The sequence below is a fragment of the Cryptomeria japonica genome, chromosome 3 (genome assembly GCF_030272615.1).
Source record: "Cryptomeria japonica chromosome 3, Sugi_1.0, whole genome shotgun sequence".
Lineage (NCBI taxonomy): Eukaryota > Viridiplantae > Streptophyta > Pinopsida > Cupressales > Cupressaceae > Cryptomeria > Cryptomeria japonica.
In genome coordinates, this window is record NC_081407.1 from 403,523,903 (window position 1) to 403,550,568 (window position 26,666).

At 36.7% G+C, this 26,666-nt stretch overlaps 1 protein-coding gene and 1 long non-coding RNA gene across 6 annotated transcripts; both read left to right on the forward strand.

The window, feature by feature from the left end:
• The first annotated feature begins 7,066 nt into the window (after positions 1 to 7,066).
• LOC131045106 (ubiquitin-conjugating enzyme E2 32) lies at positions 7,067 to 13,169 on the forward strand. Of its 2 annotated transcripts, none has more exons than XM_057978641.2 (5): positions 7,067 to 7,332; positions 7,435 to 7,545; positions 8,734 to 8,818; positions 12,123 to 12,286; positions 12,434 to 13,169. In XM_057978641.2, exons 1-5 carry the CDS (start codon positions 7,219 to 7,221, stop codon positions 12,908 to 12,910), a joined length of 951 nt encoding a protein of 316 aa, XP_057834624.1. In that variant the 5' UTR covers positions 7,067 to 7,218; the 3' UTR covers positions 12,911 to 13,169. The 2 variants fall into 2 exon arrangements, with proteins under 2 accessions (XP_057834624.1, XP_057834623.1); XM_057978640.1 differs by having other exon boundaries at positions 7,095 to 7,332; positions 7,414 to 7,545.
• An 8,947-nt stretch (positions 13,170 to 22,116) lies between these two features.
• On the forward strand, positions 22,117 to 26,280 carry LOC131045100 (uncharacterized). 4 transcript variants are annotated; one of them, XR_009105762.2, is made up of 5 exons: positions 22,117 to 22,789; positions 23,213 to 23,462; positions 23,583 to 24,470; positions 24,766 to 24,854; positions 25,548 to 26,280. It is a non-coding gene; the product is annotated as an uncharacterized LOC131045100 (long non-coding RNA). The 4 variants fall into 4 exon arrangements; XR_009105761.2 differs by having other exon boundaries at positions 23,583 to 24,854; XR_009105760.2 differs by having other exon boundaries at positions 24,766 to 26,280.
• Positions 26,281 to 26,666: the final 386 nt, after the last annotated feature.

Sequence of the window (26,666 nt, forward strand, 5' to 3'; positions counted from 1 at the left end):
TGATGAAGTTGGATGGAATGATTGATGGGATCCTTAGATTAGGACAAGAGTTTGATTAATATTGCACCTTAGTCCTTGGATGATGATTTTAGGTGGGGGATGTTGATGAAAACCACAAACAAGGTGACAACCAAGTTGGGCAAAATTTAGATCTTAGGATAATGATCAAAGTCTCTTTATACTAGGGATTGACTAATGATCCCAAGCAAAATAAAGATGTAGGATCGAGGTCTTGATTGACCCAAAAGATGAGGCAAAGGTACTTGGGGGAGATTCTTTCCCAAGCACAAAAGCCAAGTGATTAATTGATATAAGATGAGGTCTAAATAAAACTTCCCAAGGTATTAAACCTTAGAGTGAGGTTGATTTGATTGAAGGATGATTGATTAAGGATTGATTTGATTGATTGAGGATTGATTTGATTAAGGTTTGATTTATGTGGTTGATTATTGTGCTAAGTCTTTTGGAAAACGTTGATGATGAAATATCAAAGAAGGATGATAGTGATGACTAAAAGAAATTGATGACTTAGATTATCCTTGGGATGAGAATGACTCAATAAGTGATAGGTTTGGATGAAAAATTGTACTAAGGGATGTGACCACCTTGATTTTGATGATAGTTGGTATTGAAAGACAAGCCTGATCCTTGGTGTAGGGCACAAACTCTTAGCTCTTCACTAGCATCAAACTCATTGCTATGACCATGAATATAATCGTGATATCAGTGCAAAAATGTCCTATGTTTGAGCAAGAGTTTGCGGTTGGTATACCAAAACTTTCGACGTCTAATGAGTTGGGTTTGGGTAAGCTTCTTCTTCTTGATTGGACGATGGATTGACTTCTTGGGATGCTTGTACAACTTAGGCTTATGGAACATGAGGTGAAAATGTGGCGGACTAGATTTGGACTTTGATTATGCAAGGTGTGAAAATTTGGATTTTAGAATGTTTGTCAAATGTGGAAAGTGGGGATGTTGTTTGTCACTCTACTCTTGGCAAGAAAATATCAAGCATAGCAAACACATTGGCCAAGTGTGACTTAAAGACAATCATTCACCTTTACAAAATTTCCTAAGGCTGGCAAGGACAATAGTCATGGATCTCACTTGGTTTCCTAGCTACGCTTAATCAGAGTGGATACTTAGATGCTTGACCCCACTAGCTCCATCCTCGACACTCACTTCTCTGGGGAAACCAAGCATTAGTCCCCATGAAAACTCCCCATGGTGAACTTTGTATCTCTACTAAGATCTGTAAAAATGTGAGTGCCTTTAGAGCTCTGACCTCCTGCACCAACGACTAGAAGGCTTTTGGCTTCTAAACACAAGAGTTCTTAGTCAAGGCATCCATTCATGTGGCCATACGCTCTATAGGGTTTATGGGGAGACATAGTGTCAGTATGAACTAATCAACACATGTTGTTTGCAACTTTGGTCACAAAAACATTTATTTATAGTGGTTCGGAAGAGCTTGGCTTTAGGTCGTTACCACTTGGGTCGTTCCCCTCTCACCAATGCCTATGCGAGGTGCCAAGCAAATCAGGAAGGTAGACCCTCTAAAGGTAAAAGAATGCAACCGAAATAAAATAAGACATGGAAGACATGATGTCCTTTAACCTTTAGAAAATCAAAATGTGCAACTATTCTAAAAGAGACAAACACTTGTAAGATTTTGAGCCCCAAAAGTAAGTGTTTGCTAATCTAGAAATGCATGAAAAACATCTAAACGAGTGGGAAAAAAAATGTCTTTGTCAAACGTGTTGCATAAAAATGAGTTAGTAGTCTCAGTTTTTGATCTTGGGCAGACGGTGCAGATTTGCATAACTCAGAAATTGATCAGTAAACCAAATCCCTAAGGGGTACAATGCAGGCGGTGTTCCACAGGCGAATGCGCTATGACACCTGCGTAGGCGCTAATCCGCCGGTGCACGCACTGAAGTAAGTCCACCGCTTACAAAAATCAGAAAGTGGGAAAAAATCAAATTTAAATTAAAAAATTTGAACTGCCGTTATACCTGATCAAACGTGCTAATGCATAGGCTTATGCGCTGATGTGAATGCGTACACGTTAAAAACAAGAAAATATAAAAATACTTAGTGGGAAAACAAAATTTACAATTTCAAATGAGCGGGTTAATAGGGTTTAGCAGTCGCGCTGGAACCAGGGCGCAAGCGCCGATCCGCCTGTGCACGCGCTGACGCGTAATCAACCCGAAAAATTAAAATTTTGAACTAAACAAAATTACTAGCTTTTTTTTTTTTGATTTTAATTGATTTTTTGATTTTAACTAATTAGGAACATGAAATTAAAAAAAAGGAAATCTAAAATATCCAATGAAACAAATTATGAACATCGAACGTGTTGAAGCCATGATGCTTGCGCTGATCAACAGACCTGCGAAAATGGCGGGTTAGTAAAATTTAAATTTGAAACGGTCACGCTAAAGCGCAGGCGCACACGCTGCTGTGCAGACACCCGCGTTGATTCAAAACCTGCAGCTAGAAATCACGAAAAACTTGTAAAAAAGGTTAGATTTTTGAGACGTGGGTCCCACCGGGCATGCCCAAATGAACCAAGGAAAAACTGATGTGATAAGAGGATACAATGGTTAAGTCAATCCATAAAATATGCAAACATATCAAAAAAAACAAGATCAAATACCATTATACCTTCAGAATCTTCACTTGTTCCTCGGATTGAGCTTTTGATGAGGTTCCAACCTGATTTGATTAGCTCAATGAGTTGATGTGGGTGGCTCTCCAATGTGCACAACAAATGGATTAAGGGATTGAATGGATGAATGGATGATGGATGCTCAAGTGGGATGCAAATGGCTAAGTATGGATATATGAGGGATATGACTATAGTGTAGGCTCTTGGATAGGTTTTTGAACTCAAAAGTGGCAGCATAAACTTACTTGAATTGGAGATGTCAAATGAGGGGATGGAGACCCCAATTTATAGAGTTGGATGGAGTAAAATGGATGGTCAAGATTGGAAAGCAATGGAGAGCTAGGACCGAGAGGAAGAGATCACATGGATCAATGGACAATGATATGACAAGGGGGGTGGAGACCAAGATATTTGCCATAAAGGCATTTCTTGTCTCCACCTTCCTCAAGGTACATAGGGAATAGTTTCTAATGCACCTAGGAAGGATAAAAGGAACTAAAAATTTCTTGGGGGATGCACATGGAATTAAAAAATCTCAAGATATTGTGTGCATGGGGATTGGAAAAGGGAAAAGGAATTTTAAAATTCCTTGGGAAGATGAGAAGCATGGGAGAATGTGAGATTTTGAAAATCTCACATTCACCCAAAAAGGGAGCATTTAAGCTGGAAGGTGAGGAGGGGGACAAGAGGATTTAACCATAAATGGATATGGTTGACTTTTGTGTCTAATCATGGAGATCAGGCACTAACAGGGGATTAGGGGAACTATTTAGAAGAATTAGGTGAGGGTTAGGAGCAAGTGGGATTTGTAGGAGGATTTGACTAGGAGAGAGAAGGAGTGAGAGCAATTAAAATCTGGAGAATAATGCTAAGTAGGGTTAAAAGAGTTTCTAGAAGCATTAATTAGACTAATGATGGATTAGGACAAGGTGATTTGTAGGAATCACCTCGAATAATTAATTAATTAAAAGGGGGGATTAAGAAAAGTTAATTTTCGAGTACTTTAGAGGAAGAAAAGAAAATTGATTTATTAAATAAATCAATTATATGGACTATAGTGACAATATTAATTAGATTAAATTCAATTAATATTGAGAAGAATAAATGCTAACACAATTAAATAAATTAATTATGTAGGAGGGTTAAATTAATGAAAATAATTAATTTAAGTGTCTACAATATTTACTACCTTAAGATTTAGAATTGAATGATCCAAATTGTTAATAAGGGCTTATGAAAGAAAGTGTTGAGCTTGCAATAAAGTGGAACTATTTTATGTAGTAGTATTTTACTTTATCCAATAGGTAACTAAATTTTGATTATGGATCGTTGTATACTAGTACTAAAGTTCTAGAATCACCAGAGGTGATGATACTTGATAGGGACTTTTTAATTAGTACAATTCCTTTGAACATCATGAATTTGTGATTTTTTTTGGAATTGCATCTTGCAAACACCAAAGAGAATAGGGGATTGTATAACAAGGAACATAAGTGTATTCATTGTGACTTGGTAAATATTCAAGCTTTGAAGACAATTAGATGTCCCAAGTTGGATCAACTTTGAGGTGGTTAGAAATGGAAGAAAAGTTTATACTATTTTGAGAGAGCCATTGGGAAGGTGGTGATTCTTGTCAAGCCTTTGCCATGCGATCTTGCCCAAAACATCCTTCAAGAATCCTTCTATCTTTCTAAACCAAAATAAAGTTGTTATAGAACATTCCTTCCATGATTACAAAAAAAATGTACACAATTATATTTTATTTAACACCTTTAGATATATATTTCTCATCATTATTAATGTAATCTATAAAATAAAAATAAACCTATAAGAATGAAATTCTATACACAAAACATAACAATCTAATTCATCATACTTTATATATATATATATTAAAAATAAAATAAAATAAAAAATAACGCCTCTTGTATACAACAAATTGTACTTTCTAATATAAATATTCCTATCGATGTGACCATTGCACCCCCTTTTGGTGCAAGTGCTAGTATTTACTATAATTGAACCTAAACTTTTAAATACATAGGATAAGCTATTATATCATTTTCAAATAGTAGAAGTATTCTTTAGTTTTAAAGTTGTTAAGGCTACAATTTGATTTATTTATTCAATCTGAAAAAAATTCCATTTACAAGATATTTTTATTCGCTAAAGAATCATTGATAGCCTTTGAGTCCAAACAGATTTGTATCCTTGGTATATGAAATCATCTGATTCATCTTTGACCTTGTCATGGTGTCCACTATAATATTAATCAACGTATCCTTAGCATCGTGTTTGCCTATACTTTAAGTTGGTCTCAACCATTAAACATATGTTCATTGAATTGGTAACAACTAATCCAATATACTATCTTGTTATTTATATAGTATAAATTTTAATGAACTATTCTCAAAGCATACAATTATGTTTAAACTTAAAAATAAAATAAAATAAAATTTTGCATATATGTATGGTATATAAAACAATTCTTCTCTCAACTAAATCAAACAACACTACTAAATATATACAGATCTATTTTATAAAACAAATTATTTAGCTCAAATGAATGGTGATGCCTTGCAAAATGGACAAGATTAGTCTAAGATAAACAACACAAGACACACAAGAAAATCGTTAGTGTTATTCAATAAAAAACTAATCTAAACAAGCATATCAAGAGAGACATTAAGATCATGCCAATATATCTAACTAATGAAATAAAGATAATGAGACATCTCCAAATGCCTCTTAGCATGCTTTTAGCTCCTTCTCCCTTGTTCCTCTCCTCTCCTTCTCCCTTGTTCCTCTCCTCTCCAAGTTCCAAAATAGTGTAGCTCTCAGCAGCTTTTTGCACTATGGATGCTTATGGAGGATTGAGATTGAAATATTGCTCTAAATGTAAATAAAGAAGTTAATATTAAACTATTGATACTAAAATGATTGATTTTATCCAAAATGACAAGATATTAGTTAATTATGCTAAAATGCTCTCTTAAAATGCTTATAGCTTAAATGCATACAAGTTTTCAGGATCTGGATTATGAAGAAATGGGCTCTATTTATAGGGAAAATGGAGCAATGGATAGTTGAGATTGAGTAATCTCAACAAGGGTCAGGGTTGAATGATTTCAAATCCATGTGAGGGATTTCAACCCAATCCCAGGTGACAAGTGTCAATGTGAGATAGGTTGAGAGGAGAGGGAATAAGCATTAAATGCTTGATATGACCTTGGGAGTTAAAATCAAGGTTGGTTGAATGAATAAACTCTTTATTCAAAGAATAAAGCTTTTATCGAATGGATAAACTCTTGTGCAAATGTGAAATAGATGAATATGGTCAAAACAATAAATGTTTGGGGGGACAAGTTTGAAATAACCATAAATGGTTATGTAAGAGCCATTAGTGGTCTTGGAAGACTTTGGGGGTTAATTTGTTGAACACACAAAGCATTAAATGCTTTTCAAAGACTTTGGAGTCTTTGAGAAGTGACTTCATTTTTCTTAGGAATGTGACAATAATTAGGGGATGGATTAGGCTAATTAGGAAGGGGTTAGAAGAATCTGGAAGGGGATTAGATTTTGAAATTGGATTTGGTGGGTGAGGGAAAATAGGATTTTATTTAAAATAAAAATTCATTTATTTCAATAAATGTGTGCAAGTTGCATTTGTAGGAAAATGCAAGTGGGGTGGGGATAATGATTTAAATAAATGTTTTATTTAATTTATTTAAAAGAGGAATAGGGGGATTTTAATTAAATAAATAGATTTTATTTATTTAATTGATTGGAATTTGATTTAATGAATTAATTAAAATAAATCAAATAATTTATTTAATTAATAGAAGAATGTTTTGAGATGAATTAATTAAATATTAATTTTATTAACTGATGGCTAATGGATTTTTAATCAAATAAATAGCGAATATTTATTTAATTAAGCCAGACAGATTTGTGTGACTACAAATGGTATAATTGAATTAGAACTTTGGATTCTTCTCATATAGATCCTAACTAATGTGCAAATTATATTAATTGACTAAAGACTTTAGGTTATTTTCATATAAACCTAAGATTGATTCTCCTAACGGCACGTACACAAGATAATGGTGGCTTGCGAGTTATCATTCTTGAGAGAATTAGTCTCGCCCTAGGAAAGGGGGACATCCCTGAGATATTTAAAAAAAAACATTTTTAAAATAATCCTTTTTAACTGTCTCCATGGGAATGGATCAGCCCTAAATCTTCTTCATAAATGAATTTAAACTGTACAGCTGGACAATAGAATTGGTGGTTTGTTCTGGTTGGTTGGTGAAAGTTAAAAATGACAGGGCATCGATAGGTGATTGGTGGAGAAGGAAACGTGGCGAGACATGAGTGGGCAAAGACACTGAGGACCATTTCGTTTCCATCGACTATTTAGGTCGTTTTTACTCTACCTTATTTGATTTGCCGGGGTCTGGGCATTCCAGAAACAAAGCTGTGCATACCGTCCACAATAGCTCATATCTTTTCTCTTACTCTGTCACTTCCTCAATCCAGACAAGATGTCAGAGAAATACAACATCAACATGAAGAATCCTGCTGTGAAGAGGATCATGCAGGAATTGAAAGAAATGCAGAACAATCCGAGCGATGATTACATGAGCCTTCCGTTGGAGGTATGCCTGACCGCAATTGATTTTCTCAGAAACCAATGATCAGGGGTAGTTGGGTTTTTGATCTTCTGGTATATTTTACAGGAAAATGTATTTGAGTGGCAGTTTGCTATCAGAGGGCCTCGTGACACAGAGTTTGAGGGTGGGATCTATCACGGGCGGATCCAGTTGCCTGCCGATTACCCTCTCAAGCCCCCCTCTTTTATGCTGCTGACGGTATGCTTGCTTTACTTTTGCCATGTATTCAGCAATAGTATTTATCTTCACCTAATTTTAAGATCCCTTTCGGGCTCGACTCTGTTTGATGCAAAATTTGTCCTACCTTTGTGGGTTTCGCGGAGGAGTATTATCTGAGGAATTCCGTTACAATTATAATAGTAATGGATACCCATTTGGCACAGCACAACTTAATCACTTGCATGCCTTGTTATCCGCGGCCTTCTTTCCAGCCATCCATATGTCAAGAGATATAATGGTGTATAATTGATGTAATATAATAATTACTTTCCTTGTGTTGATGTTTGATTTATAATATTCACATGCAATAATCCTGAATTCGATGCCTAATGTCGTGACGTTACTGTGTTGTGAGCGAATTGCTTTGTACTTATCTTTATTTTGCGGTGCACAATTTCGGTCCCTCCTTGGTAAAATCTCTAGAATTTTAGTGAACGAATTATCTATGCCGATTGTGCATACGAACACTCTTGTTTAGTTTATTTTTCTCATAAGAGTTACTTGGATTCTGGCCCTCTTGGATTGTAGAAAGGAGCAACAGCAGTAATTTATATTGTTCCTTGTTTTTGTCATTATGCCATCTGTTGTTCTCGAGTTCTAATGTTCACTATTTAGCTTTAGATGTGCTCATTTTCTTCTGATGGCATTTATGCTTGATAGTCTGCTTATATTGTCAATTTTTAGTCAATGAACCGACGGTGGCATTTCTGGTCTGGTGGGGTTTATTGGTTGGTGGAAAACCTTGCTGTTTGCTAGGTTTTATTCGTACCAGTTATTGGTTGAGGTGTCACGGGTGTAGATTTAATCCTGGTCCAGGTTAATGAATTTACTTATTTCTAGATGATATGATCCACACATGATCCAGAATCTTAAGATTAGGATCCAGAATAGTCGCCCCTACTCAGTAGAAAAGTAAAACTTTTGGAGTGTTCAAGTTGTTTGCTTGATCTTAAAGATAGTCAAGGGCCCCATCACCTTGTTGAGTTACAAAACACTCTTATGATTGCTTGATGTGCATTATAAATCCACTAAAGTAGAAATTTTGTTCTTAAGAAGACTCCTCATATAATGCTTGATAATGTTAATTCTTTAAGCTGTCTTCTTTTTTGGATTCTTAGCAATGCAGTTGTATCTAGTCTGATCCTGTGGCTATTGTTTGTTTTGCAGCCTAATGGCAGATTTGAAACACAGACAAAAATATGCTTGAGCATATCAAATTATCATCCAGAGCATTGGCAGCCATCATGGAGTGGTAATTTTGGCAACTCATGTTTTATATCCGTTTGAAACTGTGAAGATGTAATGCAATATTTTTCCATTGGTTTGAAGGCATGCAATCACACAGAAGATTGCCATTAGTAAAGATGATTATTTTTTAGGTCATCTTGATGACTTAAAATACACGGGTAAAATACCACAAAAATATCTTTCTGAAAGCTGTTCGTGAAAGCTTCCAGTACTTAGTAACTTTTTATATTTTATTAAATATTATCAACTATCATTGAAGTTGGATAGTCTACTGTCTCCAGAGTGGTAAAGTCTTTCATTTACCAAAAACATAAATTGGATAGAAAATGGAGATAGAAACAACTTAAGAAATGAGGTTCAGACATGGTGAGATTTGAGGATGGCACTCTCACACGCCACTCAGTAAGATCCCTGAGCTTTAGATAAAGAAACAGAGCCTTGGCTCCTTCACACCTGGTGTGCATGCAAAGCAATTGCCAATATGTCTTAACAGTGACACAACAAACAATTTAAGCAAAAATAATTTTACATTTAAATCAAATTAATAGATACAGTGTGCATTGTTCAGAGTAAAACTGGCTGTGGCTTATTCCTATGTTGCTATTCGTGCCTTGCATGCCCTCAATCCAGGTCCGGTTTGCACCCGGTTAGAATTCTGGGTCAGTCCAGGTTGGCTTTTTGCAGGGCATGCAATTTACTCTAGAACCCAAAATGATTCTGCTGCAGTCTGACAAGTTTGAAAATGTTTTCTTTTGAAGTTACAAACCATAAATGAACCAGTTAAGAAACAGACAATAAAGAGTTTAACCAATGTATCCGTGACCTTTTGCCCATCGCACATCCCTACTGTGTCCTTAACGGTGAATGGTCAACTAATATGACAATTTCTTCTTACTTGAGCGTGGGATGAATTGATATGTGGCCTTTTAACCAAGTGTAGCACATTCAAATTCACATTCCTGTAATTGAGGATGGGGATCTGTTTATTAAACAATACAGAATGGGGTTTCACCCTTTGGGTTTCTCACATGTACCCTTCTCATCTTTGAATAGGCAATTTTAGCAGGGAGTATACATTATGCTAGGCATATTGTTTGTGACGTGGCCTAACAACTCTCTTTTTAATTTGAGTGGGTATTATAACATAAATAAATGGAGTTTAGTCACTTTTATGGTTATGTAAGGGGGCAACGATATTCTTTAATTTGCAATGATGTAAGGGGGCAACGATATATTTATGATTTTTATATATATTTTTTTGCATGAACAAAGCCAAAACGAATCCAACCCCACATTTTTTTTGCTGAATCTGCAAATCAAGTGCAAATCCAAACCTGAACTCGAACTGTCTACTTAGTAGACTTATTCCCCAGTGGTTGTTTCTTTTTCTAAATTATTGTTTTTATTTCTTTTTACCTTGTAAAATGATGAGGAAACTTTATGTCACTATGAAAATCTAAAATATTTTAGATAAAGAATATCCAAGCTGCTTCTGTAACAACTACTCCTTACAACTTACAGAAGCTGCTAGAACAAGGCAAGAAACAACTTATTCACAGACACAGTTTTAGGCCTTCTGTGAAGTGATCTTAATTTTTTAAGAAAACTGAGAGGAAGATGCTCATTTTCCATCCTTTATGGTGCAAGTTACAGATACTTGGGTTTCTTTTTTTTTTTTTTTTTTCCAAAAAAAGGTAAAAAATTAACAAGATTAGAAAAAGCAAATAAAATTAGTCATAGTATCAAATTTTATAGACAACAAATAATGAAACGCTACCGATAATTGGGAATGTTATATATAAACACACACTGTATGTGTATATATAAGTTATAACTGTATATATGAGTTTATATATCTATCTATAGCATATGTATATATAGATATGTATCTGTGTGTATGTATTTTTAATATTTATTGCATATGTATATATATGCATACATATACTGTATATGTGTGTACATATATGTATAATATACATATATATGCATATGTATACGTTCATCATATTTCTTTTTTTATCCAGTGTGTATTTAGCAATTGGTTTGTTTGAACCATTTATAGTAGGACTAGCAAAATTGTAAAAAGATAAAAGTAAGACAGCCAGGTAGCTAGCATCGTTTTTTCAATTTTTGCTTTTAATATGACCGATGGGTACCCAGGATAATAATATCAGAACCGAGTAGGTATCTGTACTAGTACTAGTACCAGCACTAGAACTGTATTGGTACAATTCTGGGATCCTCCTTCACAGTACCCAGTAATGCATCTTTTGATTATTTCTTATTTGTTCCTGTCAACAAAATGAAATAGCTTTATTGAAGTAAATGCAATACTTGCATGTAATGGGCTTCCTAACATGAAGTTAAATCTATCATTTACATTGAAGGGAAAGGAAGATGTTATTAAAATTTTGCAAAGAATAAACTGAACAATAATAAGTTCATAAGTACCTAAAAAAATAACAATAAAGAATATATATAGTAAGAGAATGTGGTGAAATGAAATGGGCTTCCAATTGTAAGAGTTTCGAGAGTCATAAACCAAATTTAATTTCAAAGTCTATAGTGAAATTTAGAATGAAGATGAATAAAAAGGTAAAGGTGAAATGTTGGATCCCAGCGTATGAGACACCACTTCTTTAATTTTAATTTATAGCTTGTTCAAATTCTGTCTCAAGTTTTGATCCGATAACCAAGCTCGTTGGAGATTGGGCCTTGGTAATTCACGTAGACCTTGGAGCAATCTGCTATCAACTGTTAGATACAGGAAAGGAACATATGAATTTGAAAAATATGTCAAAATGTTATTAATAACCTATAGGTTGTGATTCCATTGCATTTAGGGTCATTGGAAAGTGGAAACAACTATTAGCCGATGGCAGACCAAGTAATAAATGTGTCTGTACCAGAATATCCAAGGGATGTTTAGGACTATCTTGGTTTTAATTAGGTTGGGTGAAGATACATCTCTCTGTGTCTAGTATTTTCAGTTAGCCTTACGTTAAAATACTTTTCGCAGTAGTATGATATAATTTAGTCTGTGCACATTTTGAAGCAATTCTATAATCTTATGAATCAAAAAAATTGTCCAATATTATCTTTACCTTCTGGGGATGCGTCTTTTTAATCTAGTCTGTTGCATCACTGTTCAGTGTTTTTGCTTTGAAGAAACTGAAAAGGAAGATACTTGACATGGTATAATGATTCATAACTATTAGATTTTGGACAATGTAGTCACTGGTTGAAGTGTTATGTCATGCTTGATGTTTTGCTATGTGTCTGCTCATAATGTAATGAAATTCTTGCAGTTCGATCTGCATTGGTGGCTCTTATTGCATTCATGCCAACAAAACCTGAGGGAGCTGTTGGGTCACTTGATTACAGTAAGGAAGAAAGGAGTGCTCTTGCCATTAAGTCCCGGGCTCATCCACCAAAGTTTGGGAACACAGACCGACAGAAACTAATTAACGAGGTTTGTTTTAATGCCGTTTTGAATTTTACATTTGGACTTGGTTACATTTCTTTGCAATTCGTGTTTATGGTTTTGCATATATTTCTTTGTTCATGTTTATGGTTTTGCATATATTTCAAGTGGCTTAACTATTTTCTTGCATTATAGATTCACGAGTATATGTTGAAAAAGGCGACTCTCGCACCTGAACTTAGTTCTGTGACTGACAACCAAGATGCCTCACAACCTATAACACCTGAGGTTGAAGACCAGGCAAATGCAGTAGCCGTGACATCTGGAGAACATTTACAAGCAGAAGAGATGGTTGGGGATGCACATGAATCACATTTGAATCCTGATATAACTCCCCCAATAGCAAGAACCAGTGCAGAGTTGAGACCACACACAGAACCAGGAGTTAGATCACCTACAGAACCAGGAGTTAGATCACCTACAGAACCAGGAGTTCCAAATGGAGATGTAGCAAATAGGGATCATGAAACGAGGAATAACCTAACAATTAATAGACAACATACATCTCCTGATGATAGAGGTCTAACGTTATTAGCAGTTGGTTTGTCTGTGGCTATTATTGCCCTTCTTATCAAGAAGTTTTTGAAATCATATTGGTGGATTGGTGCTTAGTTTGATTTACAGGCATTGACTTTCTATGTGCCAATTTCCATGTCATCTGTAATTATTATGTTCATACCTCTGTAACTTACGTTTGATTTGGAATTTTCCTTGATTAAAAATTAGTTAATTTAAAATTAAAAAAATATCAATGATGGTCTGTGTAATTCATAATCAGGGGCCAGGGCTATAAAATGGCTTTTGTGGACCGTATTTTTTCCATCAGTCTATACAGTTAGTGAAGTTGAAAAATCTTTCCTTAGAAACAACATTTAAAGTATGTTTTTACTGTATCTCAAATTATATTTGTGTCTCGGTGTAATTGTTGATTTTCAATTATAAAATAAAGTGGAGGGAAAAGTATTTTTTCTATAACAAATAAATAATATGACTATTGCAATGTAAACACGGTTGCATTTGCTCTTTCCTTTTCTTTTCAGTATTTTGAGTGGGTTGGCTTAAAAAATGTAACTTGAGATAACATTTCCAAATGACATATTGTTATTATCCGAGTCTGCCTTGTAGAATCGTGAATTGAGTTTGAAGTATGGAGTTTTTCTTTGGTGATGGATTTTTTAATAATGTAATGAATCAATTTTGATAGAGAGTATTTCTGTATCGTGACCTGGCAAAGGTAGCCTACTATGAGCATAATGTAAGAGAATATATTCAATTTCATTTTTTCCTTTTTCTTTCTTAAGGGAAAATTTTGTTGCAACATACTAGCCAACTATGAGTATAATGTAAAAGAATATAATCTATTTCATTTTTTTTATTGAAGTGAAAATTTTGTTGCAACATATTAGTTGGAGAGAATACGTTCAGCACGTCTTGGGTACAGGTTCAGCATTTTTTATTTTTTGATGTAGGGTTAAAGTGCATGGTTGTGTGTTTACAAAAGAAGAAATCACAAAAGTACAATAATTATCATGTGGGGAAAAAGATTATTCTTTTGTGGCTGGTGTAGTACAAACCCTTTTGTTATGTTTTGTTTTGTATGTGTTAGGAGTTTTAAAGCTAAGTACACATTTTATCATATTGTGAAGATGGTTAATTTAAGGTTTGTGATCACTGTAGTGGTTTGATTGCAAGGACAAGTATGACAGCAGGTCATGAGATACATCTTACTTTGTAGGGTAGGCTTTTATTTAGGTGTATGGGGGTGGCAACGAGCATCTTACATGTGGTGCTTTGGGTGTTTGTGGTCCTTCTGCTGAAGGATTTGTATTATATTGTAGAATATAGTTGTTTGTGATGGCAAACTTGCTGGCTTTTTACCGTGCCATTCTGCTAATTGTTCAGAGGTGCCATTCTGCTAATTTTTCAGAGAAATAACTTGTTTTAAGCTGAAATAGTATCTAAGATGGCTCTGATGTAATTTTTATATTCTTATTAATTTTTTTTGCCAGCAGACAGATCGCTACATCATTTATTATTCATTTATGTTTCTCCTATCTGCCAATCAATTCTCTCACCATTGGGCACAATAAAGTTTGACACATCAGTAGTCTTATATGTTATCAATTTAAGATCATTTTATCTGATTTGTTTTTATAGGCGGCTTCAAAAATAGTATTATTATTATTTTTTTTAATAATTTAATAGCTGCTAGGGGCAGCACTCATTATATTCATTTTGAAAAAAGAGAGATACATTGTGATCTAGACTTGTTCATGACCCATACCTACCTCCAATCGCTCCATGCTATCTATTTCTATCAGTCAATACAAAAATAGTATTATTGTTCTTATTAATAATAAGTAAATAATAAGCTTAGCAGTTTTTTCAGTGGACCAATAGGATCAATTAATTTTCCTAATCGAACATTAGGCATTTCCCTTTTCGACCTTTCCCCACGGAGTCTCATGGAATAGGATTGAAAATGAGAGGTGGGGATTGCATGGCACATATCAGGCAGTATCTCCAATGCCTGATACTAGTATAGATACTGTTAATTTTAGACTTTCAGATTAATACAATGTTCAGAAAATAGAAATCTATCTAAATTTTAGATTAATGTTAAATGCTGTTAGGATTTCCAGAATTAAGCATAAGTGGAGAAATAAACAAAATGAACTCACAACACACAAGTACCCTGGGTAAACCTCCTAGGAGGAAAAACCCAGCCAGAAGATCCTCGGATCTGATTATGAATTAAGCAGAATTTTCTGATTACAACTTATCTCTTAGGGCTTTGATGAAGCAGTTCACTTAGCAAATAGGTCAGCACACAAGCTGCTTCTTAGGTTGTCTCCAATAGGTCTGTAGTCTGCTGTCCAGGTCTGCACTTCAACAATCAGATCCGATCTTTCAATATATTGTCTGCTGTCCAGGTCTGCACTTCAACAATCAGATCTGATCTTTCAATATACACAGGTCTGCTGCAGTTCTGAGATTACATGCAGGGCCAGCACCTCTACTTGAATGGAAATCACACTTTCAGCAGCAGAGATGATGATGGAGGAGGAGCTACAAAGTTCGCAGTTGACTGGAGATAATTCGCACCTTTCTGATGTATTTCGCATTAGCTAATAGCAGACTGAATCTCACAAATGATATGTATTTTGCAAGTGACTAATGTTTCACTTTACATCTTTATTTATACCCATCTCATTCTTAATTAAGTTGGCCTTTGAATAAGGTAATTTTTGCGCCAAGGGTGTAGCGTGTCCTTTTAGGAGGCTGGGCCTATTTGGGGGTGGCGTGTGAGAAGGGGCCCAGCCCTATTTGATGATGGCGTGTGGGGAAAAGGGTCCAGCCCTAAAGGGTGGATTCCAATGTTGCCTTAGGCAATTGGAATCCGCTCATTAAGGCAACAGGAATCCGCTCTTCTCCCTAATTAAAACCAACAGATACATCCACCATTGCACTTGTGTTTTTGTAGCATAATGTAATGTCCCCACCTTTTTAGCATCTCAGTGGAGTTCTTAGCCTTTACATTCTCCAAAGGCTAAGTGGAGAAATAAGGAGAAATTGATTAAATTAATTTCTTATAAGTCATTAAATAAAAAAAAAAAAAAAAGATGACTTTATATTTAATTAATTTAATTAAAAGTGACTTAAGTGATTTATTTAAATATTTTAATGTTATTATAAAGTTATAAAGTAACTTTATAATAATAAAGTCACTTTAATATTATAATGTGTGAATATGTCTTTAATCCCACATTGGCCAAGAAAGTGTTCGAGCTCTCATAAGAAAGAATAAAAAGGGACTTAAGAGCTCATTTTATATCATCCATCCAGAGAATTGATATTTGTTTGTTATGAACTTGGGAGAAGAAGCCAAGGGTTTCTGATTCAGTCAGCCATTGGAGAGCGACAATTCTTCAGTGTTGCAACTATTTGAGGTGGTGAAATATCCACTGAATTTGGCATTTCAGGAGAGCTTCATTTTGGAGTTCTATTTGGGCTTTAAAAAGAAGGGAAGACATCTAGGGTATGCAGATTTTCGAATATATATCAATTGCAGACCTACAGTTTCATTTGGTAGCCATTAAAAATCAGAATTGAAGCAATCATTTCAAGATACAATTGCTGCTACAGTACCTGCGCTACAGTAGACGCTACAGTAACCGCGCTACAGTAGACGCTACAGTAACCGCGCTACAGTAGACGCTACAGTACTCGCGCTACAGTAATCCGTGAATAGTGAAACGCTACAGTGGCGTGAATAGTGACGTGCTACAGTACTAAGAAATCAGGCATTTAATTGGCAAATTATTCGTAGCTACAGCAGGAACGCGTTTAATTGGCAGTCCATTGAAGAGCGGAGACCATCATTTGCAGCAAGCATTTTACATATCAGGTTCTCTAATTTTGCTATCATAAGTTTTGGAAATTACATGTTATACCTTTGTAACTATTTGGTGTGAGAATAACTAATAAAAACTTCATTATGCTGCTGCCACATAATTTCTAGTTTGCATGCCAAGTGTTTGATGATTTGTCAAGCAGCTGTAGTTGTTATTTTTAGTTACTTATATGCATCAAAACCAATTGGCATATCATTTCTATGACATTGTTAGTCAATCTTTCATGGTTGAGGCATTCAAAACATTAATTGCAGTGTACAAAACCCAAACAATACAAACAGAAAACTCATAACAGCAAGTACAGACTTTGCAAGACAAGTGTTTGACAAAATTCCCAAGGGTAGAAATCAATGATTTAAGGGCAAAGTTAGTAAGGGTTCTTACATTGGTATCAGAGCTAAATCCTGCCATCCTGAGGGTTTAGCAATCACATGCAGCCGCCTGAGGTTGGCTCTCACAGATATTACACTCGCAGGCGAGCTTTGTTTGACAGGGAACAAGAATTTGACAGGCAGCCGGGCACCATGGGTGACAGGCAAGGGGGTAGCCCACCCAGAGGCGATAGGAACGAGGAGCAAGAAACAAGGGAATTTTTCAGAGTAATGGCTACAGGACAGCAGCAGATGGCTCAGGCCTTGCAGGCACTCACCACCATGATTGAGCGCATGAACCCACAAGACAGACAGAATCAGGAGCAAGGGGATAACAGGAGTGCAGTGGGGTCACCTAGAGCTCATAGGACTCATTCCAAGACAGCAGACAGGCCTACACGTCCTACCTTCATTAGAGATGAGCCTGAGGTAGCACCTACAGGAGAACCAGGAGAGGAGATGTTCGCAGATATCCTCATGGCTGCGAATGACGAATGGGATTTATTAACTCCATAGGTGCGAGAGAGGATGACATTCGAGAGATTTGTTAATCAGAGGAGAGAGCATTACAAGTCACTCAGACAGGATAGGAGGCCTAGAGGTCAAAATAGTGAGCTAAATAGAGTTACAGGCAAGCTTACTATGCCTACATTTGATGGGAGTGGTAAGATGACAACTCAAGCTTGGATTCATAAGCTTGACACATTTTTGGCACTGAGGCCAATGACAGAGATTGAAGCTATCAAATACGCCACTTTGCATTTGGAGGGAGTAGCACATGATTGGTGGTACCATGGTATGGTAACACTTCAGCATAATCAGGTGACAGAGTACCAGGACTTCGTGGAAAGGTTGGTTGAAAGATTTGACAAGAAAGATCCAGAGGTTTACTTCCGGGACTTAGCACAACTGAAACAAACAGGCAACTTGGAGTATTTCATTGGTGAATTTCAGCGGTTGGCAGTCATGGTGCCAAACATTTCAGAGCGTAGATTGATAGTTCTTTTCATTGAGGGCCTATCCGAACCACTGAGAGGTTGGATAAAGGCATTTGATCCTATTTCTTTACAGGAAGCTATGAAAAAGGCAAGAAGTATGGAACATGCAGTCCCAACAAACAAATTTCAGTCCAAAGGAGCATCTTCTAGTAAGGATAACAAACCATTTTATAAAAAACCAGAGAGGATTGATTTTAAAAATGATTCTAAAGATAAAACTCCAGCACCTTTTGACAGGGAAACATTAAATGATTTGAGGAAGAAAAAATTATGTTTCTACTGTAAAGGACCCTATGATGCAAACCATGATTGTCCTCTTAGACCAAAGGGCAAAGCTAACAGAGTTATGTGGGCATACTATGAGGAATCAGAATCAGATAATTCAGACCAGCAGTCTGATATAGAGGAAATAGATGGTGAAAAAGAGGAAGACAAGGCTGAAAACTTGTCTAAAATGGAATCCAAGGATGGGGAAGGAGATGGGCAACTTAGGGAAGCTCGTCTCACAAGTATTAGGCAGGAAGGGTCATTCCGGATGAGAGGAGTGCTTGCTGGACAACGAGTCATAACTTTGGTTGATACAGGTGCCACTCATAATTTCATTGATGCTAGGATGGTGGAGAAGCGTGGCATACAAACAGAGGAGTTTGGGGGAATTAGAGTGAGGGTAGCTGATGGCTATGTCCTCAAATGTGATCGTAAGATCACTGGACTCCCATTGAAAGTTAATAATTATGACCTTAAGGCAGATTTCTATGTTGTGCCTATGGGAGATACAGATATAGTCCTTGGGATGAGTTGGTTGCATGATATTGGGGAGTTCACTTTTAACCTCAAGGAGATGGAGATGAGGTTTAAAGTGAATGGGAAGACACATATTCTTAAGGCAATCAGGGACAGTGATCTCAGGATGGTTTCTTTCCGGAGGATGGCTAGATTGATTCAACATGATCAGGTAGAGTGGGCAGCAGGGTGCATGTTGATGCCATCACAGGAGGGACAGTAGAAGATTGAATATCCTCCTGATATTCAGGAGCTTAGAGTTAAACACTCTAAGGTGTTCAGTGACATTCCACCAGGTAGACCACCAGACAGGAGTATTGAGCACATCATTGAGTTAGAGGAGGGGGCTAAACCCATCATGATTACACCTTACAGGCATCCGAAGAGGTTGAAGGATGAAATTGAGAAAACCGTAAAGGAGTTACTTGCTATGGGCCACATTAGACCAAGTAAGTCTCCTTTCGCTTCTTCAGTGGTCTTAGTGAAGAAGAAGGATGGGACATTGAGGATGTGCATTGATTACAGGGTGCTTAATAGGAAGACAATTAAAAACAGGTACCCCATTCCTAGGATCGATGAGTTGATAGATGAGCTTCATGGAGCTTGCTTCTTCTCGAAGATAGATTTGAGATCAGGTTATCACCAGATTAGAGTTAGAGAGCAGGACATTGAGAAAACAACCTTTAGATGTCATTGTGGCCATTTTGAGTTTGTAGTTATGCCATTTGGGCTAACTAACGCACCTGCTACTTTTCAAGCAACAATGAATCGGGTTTTCCATCCTCAGTTGAGGAAATTTGTTCTTGTCTTCTTCGATGATATCTTGGTGTACAGTAGATCTTGGGAGGAGCACTTGGTTCACCTTGACACAGTGTTGGATATATTGGGCAGAGAGTCCTTGTATGCAAAGGAGTCGAAGTGTGATTTGGGCATGACAGAGTTGTTGTACTTGGGTCACATCATCAGTGCAGAGGGCGTACGCATGGATCTTGAAAAGATTCGTGCCATTGTGGAGTGGCCTTCACCGGTGAACCTTACACAGTTGAGGGGCTTTCTGGGATTATGTGGTTTCTACAGGAGGTTTGTGGATGGATATTCTAGGCATGCAACACCCTTGACAGATTTGATGAGAAAGGGAGCTTTCTTGTGGACTCCTGAGGCACAGGAGTGTTTTGAGAAATTTAAGGAGTTGATGACTTCTTGTCCAGTGTTAGCATTACCAGATTTCAACAAACCTTTTGAGCTACACTGTGATGCTTCCGGGGAGGGCATTGGAGCGGTGCTTATGCAGGAGAAGCACCCTATTGCTTATGAGAGCAGGAAATTGAGAGGGCCAGAGCGGAGCTTCAGCATTTATGATAAGGAGATGTTAGCTATTATGCATGCTTTGGCTAAATTCAGGCAATATTTGGTAGGTAGCAAATTTTCTATCAAAACCGACCATAATAGCCTAAAATACTTTTTGGAGCAGCGAGATCTCAATGATAGGCAGCAGAAGTGGGTGAGCAAGTTATAGTCCTATGACTTTGACATTACATATTTTAGGGGGACACAGAATGTAGTTGCTGATGCCTTATCACGTCGGCCCCATTTGAGCTTATTGACAGACATATCGGAGGATTGGAGACACTTGATCCTTGTAGAGTATGCAAAGGATACTTGGGCAGTTGGATTCATAGATGGGACTATTCAGGACAGCAGATACACCCTTGTGAATGAGCTCATCATTTACAAAGGGCGAATATTTTTGGTTCCAGGATCAGCAGTGAGGAGGATGGTTCTGAAATCTTTTCATGATTCACCTATGGCAGGACATCTTGGTTTCTACAAGACATACCGGCAGATTAGAGAGCGCTTCACATGGAAAGGGCTCAAAGTAGAGGTACTTCAGTATGTTAGGGAGTGTCCCACCTGCCAACAGAATAAGCAAGAACACTCCTATCCAGCCGGTTTACTTCAGCCACTTCCGATTCCTGATAGGAAGTGGGAGTGTTTGTCTATGGACTTCATCACAGGACTGCCTAGAGCCCAAGGCAGGGACTGCATATATGTGGTTGTGGATTGCCTTACGAAGTTTGCACACTTTTTTCCAATCATTGCTACATACACTGCTACGCAGGTGGCAGAGTTGTTCTTCAAGGAGATATTCAGATTACATGGCTTACCTTGGAGCATTGTGAGTGACAGGGACAACAGGTTTATGAGTCACTTTTGGCAGGAGCTATTCAGGTTGTGTGCGACAGAGCTCACTCTGAGTACTAGCTACCACCCTCAGACAGATGGTTAGACGGAGATAGTGAACAAATGGGTGGAGGGATATCTCATAAATTATATAGCAGGGCAACAAAAGGCATGGGTAAAGTGGATTTATCTCTGAGAGTATTGCTACAATACCACTTATCACATGTCTATTCAGATGTCATCCTTTATGGCCCTGTATGGGTATGAGGCACCCAATTTTATGGATCTGCTTTTGAGTGACAGTAGAGTGCCCAGTGCAGGTGATTTGTTATAGGAGAGTCAAGACATTGTTAAGACTCTCAAGGATAATATAACTAAGGCACAGAATCAGTAGAAGCAGTATGCAGATCAGAAGAGGACTGAGCGGACTTTTGAGGTTGGAGATATGGTGTATCTTATGTTGCAGCCTTATCGTCAATCCACTCTCAAGAAGAGTGGTGCCGAGAAACTTAAGCCACGATACTATGGTCCATTTAGGATTATCAAGAAAGTGGGAGAGGTGGCTTATGAGTTAGATTTACCGGCAGAGAGCAAGGTACACAACGTTTTTCATGTGTCACGCCTCAAGAAGGCGCTAGGACATCATATTGTGCCTTCTACAGTACTACCACCCCTGGATGATGAGGGAAAACTTGTTTTGATACCAGAGGCTATCATTGATTTTAGAGAAAGGAACTTGAGGAGACGTACCATCCGGGAATATTTGGTGAAGTGGAAGGATTTGCCAGTAGAGGATGCTACTTGGGAGAATGAGGAGATTTTGCAGCATCCGGAGTTGAAGTTGCTTGAGGACAAGCAATTTCAGGAAGGGCGGACTGTAATGTCCCCACCTTTTTAGCATCTAAGTGGAGTTCTTAGCCTTTACATTCTCCGAAGGTTAAGTGGAGAAATAAGGAGAAATTGATTAAATTAATTTCTTATTAAGTCATTAAATAAAAAAAAAAAAAAAGGTGACTTTATATTTAATTAATTTAATTAAAAGTGACTTAAGTGATTTATTTAAATATTTTAATGTTATTATAAAGTTATAAAGTAACTTTATAATAATAAAGTCACTTTAATATTATAATGTGTGAATATGTCTTTAATCCCACATTGGCCAAGAAAGTGTTCGAGCTCTCATAAGAAAGAATAAAAAGGGACTTAAGAGCTCATTTTATATCATCCATCCAGAGAATTGATATTTGTTTGTTATGAACTTGGGAGAAGAAGCCAAGGGTTTCTGATTCAGTCAGCCATTGGAGAGCGACAATTCTTCAGTGTTGCAACCATTTGAGGTGGTGAAATATCCATTGAATTTGGCATTTCAGGAGAGCTTCATTCTGGAGTTCTATTTGGGCTTTAAAAAGAAGGGAAGACATCTAGGGTATGCAGATTTTCGAATATATATCAATTGCAGACCTACAGTTTCATTTGGCAGCCATTAAAAATCAGAATTGAAGCAATCATTTCAAGATACAATTGCTGCTACAGTACCCCCGCTACAGTAGACGCTACAGTACTCGCGCTACAATAATCTGTGAATAGTGAAACGCTACAGTGGCGTGAATAGTGACGTGCTACAGTACTAAGAAATCAGGCTTTTAATTGGCAAATTATTCGTAGCTACAGCAGGAATGTGTTTAATTGGCAGTCCATTGAAGAGCGGAGACCGTCATTTGCAGCAAGCATTTTACATATTAGGTTCTCTAATTTTGCTATCATAAGTTTTGGAAATTACATGTTATACCTTTGTAACTATTTGGTGTGAGAATAACTAATAAAAACTTCATTATGCTGCTGCCACATAATTTCTAGTTTGCATGCCAAGTGTTTGATGATTTGTCAAGCAGCTGTAGTTGTTATTTTTAGTTACTTATATGCATCAAAACCAATTGGCATATCATTTCTATGACATTGTTAGTCAATCTTTCATGGTTAGAGACATTCAAAACATTAATTGTAGTGTACAAGACCCAAACAATACAAACAGAAAACTCATAACAGCAAGTACAGACTTTGCAAGACAAGCGTTTGACAAAATTCCCAAGGGTAGAAATCAATGATTTAAGGGCAAAGTTAGTAAGGGTTCTTACACATAAATCTGCCATTGTTTGTATTGTGCAGTTAATCATGATTCATGGAAGTATTTATTCACTGGAAGGGAGTTATTCATAGCTTGATGGCTGTTCCAATGCTCAAATTTGGGTAGTAGGAGGGGATGAAAAAGAGCATCCTTAGTCTCCTGGGTTCCTCATTCCAGTCCTATCTATCTCCTTGCATTTGAGGATGCATGACTATTTTGATTTTTCTGCTTCTGGAGATGTCAGATTAGCTGTGATGGATGTTAGGAGATCATAGCAACTGCAAATTACAGGTTGGTTTTGTGTAACTTGACAATCTTCTTACTTTGAGTTTTTCTGTATGGTGTATACTCATTGTGCAATGTGTCTGTTGCTGTACATCAATATCTCCCTAATGTAATTATATGCCACAGAGTGCCCTCTCGTACTCTCAACATGGTGATGGGTTGTTTACTCTCAATCCTCTTGAAGCATGGCTCAAATACAAGCCAACATAGCACAAGACAATTGATGATTATACTCGGGCACAGCATTCTGCCATGTGGCAGCAGTAATAAGAACCCTAATATTTTAATTTTTTATATTGAGGCAAGTGGTTTCTGGTACAAAGCCAACTGTTCTTAATTACTAGAAAAAGACTAGAACACCAGACTTTTGTTGCTTTTGGTGGCTTGCAAGCAAAAGCCTGTTTGTCTTTTTGTGCTCACAGGCAATATGATCAGATAATACTTTGGCTATTAAATAAAGCTGGATGGTAGCAATTTTGCACATCATCCAAGTTGAAAAGGAATAAGATGTATTTGTGTACAACTAACTGTGATTCCATATGCCGATCATAAAACTGAGGAATCAGAAGATCAAAACATTCTTTGATGATAAAACTCTTGATTTAGGTTTTGTTTATGAAATTGCAAAAGGCCAGGCACAATATACAAAGGCAATTACAGAAATTTGACATGGATAGCATTTACTAATTAATTATGCAAAGGAATTTCAATTGCAAATTACCCTCAAGATATGATGGTGTGGCATTGATAGCGTGTAATGAATAATTCTGCAACATGGATATAAGCACATGCAATAGAATTGGGTAATCCTGTCTGGCATTACTGGTGAAATTTATTAAGGGTGTCAGGCATTGGAGATACTGCGTCTCTCCCACAAAATGTGTACTGGATTTTTTCTGTATTTTCATCTTCCTGCATCTCTCTTCTGCAGTTTAGAGCATTCTCTCACATCCATTTGAAGTTTGAAACTGCAGACATAATGGTCTGTGTTGAGACACATAAAGCCTGTGCAGAGTATGTTTATCTTCAACTTCTGTAATTTCTTCTTTAATATTCCCTCATTTTCATCATATTGTCTTTTGATGTAAATTTCACTTAACTGACTATAGCAGCATAGGCATTGATGACATGTACAGAGTAATACTACAAACATGGACAGTGCAACAAGTGAGAGAATTAAATAATCCTCACAACCATTGGCAGTAATATTTTTTGGACATGTCAGGCATTGTCGATGCTACATCTCTTTAACAAATTTATGTATTGGCTTTTCACTGTATCTTCTGCATCTTGCATCTCTCTTGTGCAGGTTTGGGCATTCTTTTCACATCCATTTTAAGCTTGGAATTGCAAAGGTTAAGATTCGCTGCTTGCGATGAGACAAACAACCTGCACAGAGTATGTTGTCTTTGAGCTCTTTAATTTCTTTGTTCAATACGCCATTTTCTGCATATTGTTGTGTGGTGTAAATTCCATTTTTCTGTGAAATGGCATAAGCTCAAATAAACATAATCATCCTAGTCTAATCAGTTTTTGGTTTGATTTTATGCTATATAAGTAAAGGAGAAGTGCAAGTTTGAAGTGGTTCTCTTGGTGTATTTGGGGTCTTCAAACGCAATACTTGTATTTGTTAATTTGTCATATTTTTTAGAGATACATTAGAAATAGAATAGATATGATGTTTTTTGCATCTTGTATGCCTTTACATCATTGCTGTAAGTCACTTTGCTGCCATTTACATCGAATCCATTAACAGGATTCAGGACAATTGTTAACTTTCAATATTGTTTTCTATGCTCGAAAACATTTGTTTAATATGTTGCTACATGTTGATAGGCAAACCCAGCTGGCTATATTAAACTATTGAGATTTCGCTTTATTGTATGCTCTTTTCTTATTCACCTATACTCAACTCAGTTAAACATGGTATTTGTTTCATCCTCTACTTTTCCTTTCTTTTTACCCATTCCCAACAAAGTGCCGGAACTATTTCAAAGACAACATTTTTTGTACCATGGATTACTCTACCTTAGATAAAACAAGGTCTATGAGTTTTCTTAAAGGAAAAAAATTGTACTTACTGGATTTCAGAGATCACCCTTCGATTTTGTGCTGTAGAGTGTGCCGAGGCAAATCAAAGTTCGTTCTGAAGATAGGACTGAAGTCCTGAGTAACAAAAGATTGGAAGTCCTTCAGATTAAGTTTTTTAACCATGCTCTTCTATTTTGGAGAAGAGCAAAGAGGGAGCTGCTGTTGTTAATGTTGGCAAGTCCGTTCTGCCCTCGGTAAAGACTTTAATTTGACAAATCCTAGCTAAGAGGGAGCTGTTGTTGTTAATGTCGGTGAGGCAATGCTGTCCTTGGCAAAGAATTTAATTTGGCAAATGCTGGCTGGTAGCATATATTTTGTTGATAATTACAAGAGCTTTGGCTTTTTGAATGACAAACAATTTGTTGATATGGTAGAGCAGGTGACTGGTTTTTTAATTGTACTTAATAGTGGAGACTGTCTCTTTGGCTGGCTGGACTTTCAAGGTGTGAAGAAGAGAAATAAATCATCCAATTATTTTAGTAACCATTAGATGTGTTAGTGTCATCAAAGCACAGATTTTAAAAAGGTGGATAGAGGAATAGGTTCCTCGACATGCTTTCATTTCAATGTTGGAGGATGGGGGGTGCTTGAGGTTCCAAAGGGCATCCATGTGTTTATGTGATAGTTTAATGGATACTTGGCTGTAAGGAGGATGTCAGAGAATATCAAAGATAATAAAGTTTGTAATATGTAGGATTGTGCAGGTGTTATAGAGAATTCATTTCTTCATTAAGAGGGGATGCTAGAATAAATGAATAAGTATTTGAGGACAGTTGAGTGTTGTAAGGACCCGCTTGTCCTAACCCGAATTTAATCACCATAGTAACTCACAATCACACCCTAATTAAATTTTCCATTAATGCACATGTGAATTTCATGTTAACTGATATGCAAGTAATAGATAAGTGAACAGAACATCCATGCATCTCATGTCTAACATGCGAAACTGAATATGCATGTAGTAAAAGTAAAAAAAGTTAAGTGCGCATGAAGATTAATTAACATGCATAAACCATAATTAATTACGATATCGAGTGCATGAGTTATTTCGTGATAGATTAACATGCACAAACGCATAATTAAATCAACTAACTAAAAAGTTATTTAGTTACATTGCAT